Source organism: Rhincodon typus, chromosome 43, assembly GCF_021869965.1.
Source record: "Rhincodon typus isolate 14 chromosome 43, sRhiTyp1.1, whole genome shotgun sequence".
Taxonomy (NCBI): Eukaryota; Metazoa; Chordata; class Chondrichthyes; order Orectolobiformes; family Rhincodontidae; genus Rhincodon; species Rhincodon typus.
In genome coordinates, this window is record NC_063374.1 from 7,118,175 (window position 1) to 7,123,426 (window position 5,252).

The 5,252-nt window shown below is 50.0% G+C and overlaps 1 protein-coding gene across 1 annotated transcript in view; it reads left to right on the plus strand.

The window, feature by feature from the left end:
- LOC109926459 (latent-transforming growth factor beta-binding protein 3-like) overlaps positions 1-5,252 on the plus strand; it is an 83,029-nt gene that overhangs the window by 2,954 nt on the left and 74,823 nt on the right. The window contains exons 3-4 of the mRNA XM_048619625.1: positions 116-277; positions 2,821-3,012. Coding sequence (XP_048475582.1) covers positions 116-277; positions 2,821-3,012 — 354 coding nt within the window. The remainder of the gene's footprint in view (positions 1-115; positions 278-2,820; positions 3,013-5,252) is intronic.

The following is a 5,252-nucleotide window of genomic DNA, read 5'->3' on the forward strand; positions in this document are numbered from 1 at the left end:
GAGTGTGTTACACTGTAGGGTGTGGGTATGTTAGTGTTTGTGGGGGTATGGGATATATTTGCAGGTGTTTTGCTGCAGCAAGCGATTTGAGTAAACCTTTCTGTTTCTGTTCTAGTGATGGAGAAGCCTGCAGAGAAGGGGCCCTGTTACCTCCTGGTCAATTCCGATGAGGGCTGTACATATCCTCTGCGGGGTGAGCTGACCAAACAGCTGTGTTGCTGCACAGTCGGCAAGGCATGGGGCTCAAACTGTGACCCCTGCCCTAACCCCGGAGCAGGTAAGTGATTCCCCGAGGGAGGGGTGGGGGCTGTTTACTCACTCTGGTCCCACCAAACAGCAAATGTCTGGGAGAATTAACCACAGCGCCATTCAGCAAACAAGACTCACTTTTACACAGTGTCATTGACCACAATACACCATTCCAATTTGCTCCATGCTTTCAGATACATCGACAAGTGTTGTAGTACAGGGAACACAGCAACTAATAAGTGTGCAGTCAGCTTCCACAGACAGCAATGTGATAATGTCCAATCTTTTGGAGGATGGGTTCGGGGTGAATGTTGGCCTTTGGTTGGCACTGCTGGCACAGTGCAAAGGTCACTGGACTATTCGTCCAGAAGCTCAGTAATGTTCGAAAGGGGGCACGGGTTCGCAGTCCCACCGGGGTCATGGTGAGATTTCAACTTAATAAAGTCGATTGTTGTAAAGACCTGTCTGGTTCACTTAGGGTCATAGAGCTGTACGGCACGGAAACAGACCCTTCGGTCCAACTCATCCATGCTAAATTAATCTAGTCCCATTTGCCAGCATTGGGCCCATATCCCTCTAAACCCTTCCTATTCATCTACCCATCCAGAAGCCTTTTAAATGTTATAATTGTACCAGCCCCCACCACTTCCTCTGGCAGCTCGTTCCATACACGCACCACCCTCTGCGTGAAAAAGTTGCCCCTCAGGTCCCTTTTAAATCTTTCCCCCTCTCACCTTAAACCTATGCCCCTCTAGTTTTGGACACCCCTACCCTGGGGAAAAGACCTTGGCTATTTACCCTATCCATGCCCCTCAAGATTTGATAAACCTCTATAAGGTCACCCCTCAGCCCCTGATGCTCCAGGGAAAATAGCCCCAGCCTATTCAGCCTCTCCCTGTAGCTCAAACCCTCCAACCCTGGCAACATTCTTGTAAATCTTTTCTGAACCCTTTTAAGTTTAGCAGCGTCTTGGCTATAGCAGGGAGACCAGAATTGAATCCAGCATTCCAAACATGGTCTCACCAATGTCCTGTACAGCCCATACTTTAGTGAAGGAAATCTGCTGGCCTTACCTAGTCTGATCTACACGTAACTCCAGACCCCATGCTGATGTGGTTGGCTCTTGCCCGGCCTCTGCAAGCGAGCCACTCCATTCAAGGGGCCGGGAGGGATGGGCAACAAATGCTAGGACTTTCCAGCGACATCCCATCCCATGGAAAGATGAGGTAAAATAAAGGAAAAGCAGCAGGGGTGGGCCATTCAACCCATCAAGTCTGCTCCTCTTCCATTCAATAAATAGACGATCAAAGCTCTACCTCAACGCTGCTCCCTTGCCCTATCCCATGCTCCTAGATTCCCCGGTGATCTCAGTATTGAATATACTCAGCAATTACAATCTGGGACAGAGAATTTCCATGATTGATAACCCTGTGAGGAAATTACTCCTCACCCCAGGTTGAGATTTCACCTCTTCTGCAGCAAGCTATTTGGAAGGCAAAATGCCTGTTTGCATTTATCACACAGGGACTACAGAACAGGACTAAAGAGACTCTGCTTTAGTTATATAGAACACTGGTGAGACCCCACCCTGGAGTATTGTATGTGGTTCACCCCATAGCCCTGTATCAATCCCCAAACTAATCCCACTGCCCCGCTCGTTCCCCATAGCCCTGTATCAATCCCCAAACTAATCCCACTGCCCCACTGTCTCCCCATAGCCCTGTACCAATCCCAGACTAACCCCACTGTCCCATTCTCTCCCCATAGCCCTGTACCAATCCCAGAATAACCCCACTGCCCCGCTCTCTCCCCATGGTCCTGTATCAATCCCCAAACTAATCCCACCGCCCCGCTCTCTCCCCTGTATCAATCCCCAAACTAACCCCACTACCCCACTGTATCAATCCTAAACTCACCCCACAGTTCCATTCTCTCCCCATAGCCCTGTATCAATCCCAGACTCACCCCACTGCCCCGCGCTCTCCCCATAGCCCTGTATCAATCCCAGACTAACCCCACTGCCCCACTCTCCCTCCTGGCCCTGTATCAATCCCAGTGAGGCAATGGGATTTTCTACCCATTCACCTTGGAAAGAGAGAGCCAGACTTGCAATCCTAACAAACTGATCTCACTTTCATTTTAATAGGGACGGTGTGTCCGTCCTTGCTTTTAATCTTTGTATCTGTATTTTAGCTCATCACGTTTTACTTAGTAACTTGCAGCAACCTTTGTGTAAAAATCTAGCCTTTCCATTGCTTAAAGCGTAAATCTCTGCTTCAAACTGAAATATTCAGAAGCAATGAAGGGGCTAAAGAACTGATTACAATTCACAGGTCACTCTGCATAGTCACTTGGCATGATCGTGACACAAACTATTTCCACTGCTCACTCCCTCTCTCTCCCCTTCTCTCTTGCTCACGCTTCAAAATGTTTAGTTAAAGTTCCCTTGCCCCACTCGCTTCCAAAACATCCCACCCACTTTCTGCGGGATAGGGCCTGCATTGGGCGGGGTCTGTTTCGTTGCTTGCTGCCTGGTGAATCCTTAACCTTTTTTTTCTTTGTCCGTTGAAGCGGAATTCCAGGAGACGTGCCCAGCCGGAATGGGTTACCATTTCTCCAGCTCCCACCAGAAGATTAGCATCCCACCTGGCAGCAACATCCTGCTCCGAATCGATCCCGACGGCAAGGCTCGGATTGTCCAATTGCCGGTCACTATGCCCCCTCCGGTAACTCCGGAGGCAGATCCCAGGAATAACGTCGAGGGTTCGTAAGAGCTGTAATCGTTTTGCTGAATGAGAGCTTTCCTTCCACGCGACACTGACTGTTCGGTCTCTGGAGCTCAACCTCCAGTGGCACGGGTTGGCACTGCTGCCTCACAGCGTCAGGAACCCGGGTTCGATTCCCGTCTGTGTGGGGTTTGCATATTCTCCCCGTGTCAGTGTGGGGTTTCCTCCGGGTGCTCCAGTTTCCTCCCACGGTCCAAAGATGTGCAGGTTAGGGTGGGTTGGCCGTGCTAAATTGTCCCATAGTGCCCAGGGATGTGCAGGTTAGGGTGGATTGGCCGTGTTAAATTGCCCCATAGTGCCCAGGGATGTGCAGGTTAGGGTGGATTAGCCGTGCTAAATTGTCCCATAGTGCCCAGGGATGTGCAGGTTAGGGTGGATTGTCCGTGCTAAATTGCCCCATAGTGCCCAGGGATGTGCGGGTTAGGGTGGGTTGGCCGTGCTAAATTGTCCCATAGTACCCAGGGATGTGCGGGTTAGGGTGGGTTGGCCATGCTAAATTGCCCCGTGTTGCCCAGGGATGTGTAGGCTAGGTGGGTAGCCATGGGAAATGCAGGGATAGAGTGGGGCTGGGTGGGATAGTTTTGGGAGGATCGGTGTGGACTGAATGGCCTGATTCCACACTGTAGGGATTCTATGTATCTTGCCTCACTGTAACAGTAATACAAGACACACCGATTTCAGTATGGGCAGGTTGCAGTGTTAGCTTTAATTCAGGAATCAGTGAGATGGGATCCAAGTTTGCCTATCTGTGCCTCACCTTAAATTCCAACGTGAGATGAGTTTGGAGTGTTGAGTGGTGTGTTCTTTCAGAATGGGTACACCAAGGGCAGGGGATAGTACCATAAAGATAACAGCCATCTCACTCTCACTTACTTATCACAAAGGGCTGTAATCTCCATTAGTGTCCTGTTCACAGGCTGCTGTCAGGAAATCTGGGTACACCAGGAGAGGACAGGATGGGAATGCCTGTGCTTTGCTTGGGACAACAGAATGTAGCTGTGGTGCCCTCACACACTGCAGAATGGGACAGGCTGATGTATCTGTGATTCCCTGTGTATAGTGATAGCATTATATAAACTGTGCCTGTCTGTTGTCTATCGTTACTTTCCCTGTCGCTATACTGAAGGAACTCTGTCTCTAGTCAGTAGTAACGGTGTCTGCCTTTAGCCTGTAGTACCCATGCCTGTCTTTAGCCTGTAGGAACCATGTCTGTCTGTAGTCTGCAGTAACTGTATCTGTCTCTAGCCTGTAGTAACTGTGCCTGTCTCTAGCCTGTAGTAATTGTGCCTGTCTCTACCCTGTAGTAATTGTACCTGTCTGTAGCCTGTAGTAATTGTGCCTGTCTCTAGCCTGTAGTAACTGTGCCCTGTCTCAAGACTGTAGTAACTGTGCCTTGTCGGTAGCTTGTAGTAACTGTGCCCTGTGTCTAGCCTGTAGTAACTGTGCCCTGTGTCTAGCCTGTAGTAACTGTGCCTTGTCGGTAGCCTGTACTAACTGTGCCCTGTCTCTAGCCTGTGGTAACTGTGCCCTGTCACTAGCCTGTAGTAACTGTGCCTGTCTCTAGCCTGTAGTAACCACATCTGTCTTTTATCTGTAATAACTGTGTCTGTCTCTAGCCTGTAGTAACTGTGTCCTGTCTGTAGCCTGTAGTAACTGTGCCCTGTCTCTAGCCTGTAGTAACTGTGCCTGTCTGTAGCCTGTAGTAACTGTGCCCTATCTCTAGCCTGTAGTAACTGCGCCGTCTCTAGCCTGTAGTAACTGTGCCCTGTCTCTAGCCTGTAGTAACTGTGCCCTGTCTCTAGCCTGTAGTAACTGCGCCGTCTGTAGCCTGTAGTAACTGTGCCCTGTCTCTAGCCTGTAGTAACAGTGCGTTGTCTCTAGCTTGTAGTAACTGCGCCGTCTCGAGCCTGTAGTAACTGTGCCCTGTCTCTAGCCTGTAGTAACTGTGCGTTGTCTGTAGCCTGTAGTAACTGTGCCCTGTCTCTAGTCTGTAGTAACTGTGCCGTCTGTAGCCTGTAGTAACTGTGCCCTGTCTCTAGCCTGTAGTAACTGCGCCCTGTCTCTAGCCTGTAGTAACTGTGCCGTCTGTAGCCTGTAGTAACTGCGCCCTGTCTCTAGCCTGTAGTAACTGCGCCGTCTGTACCCTGTAGTAACTGTGCCTTGTCTCTACCCTGTAGTAACTGTGCGTTGTCTCTAGCCTGTAGTAACTGTGCCGTC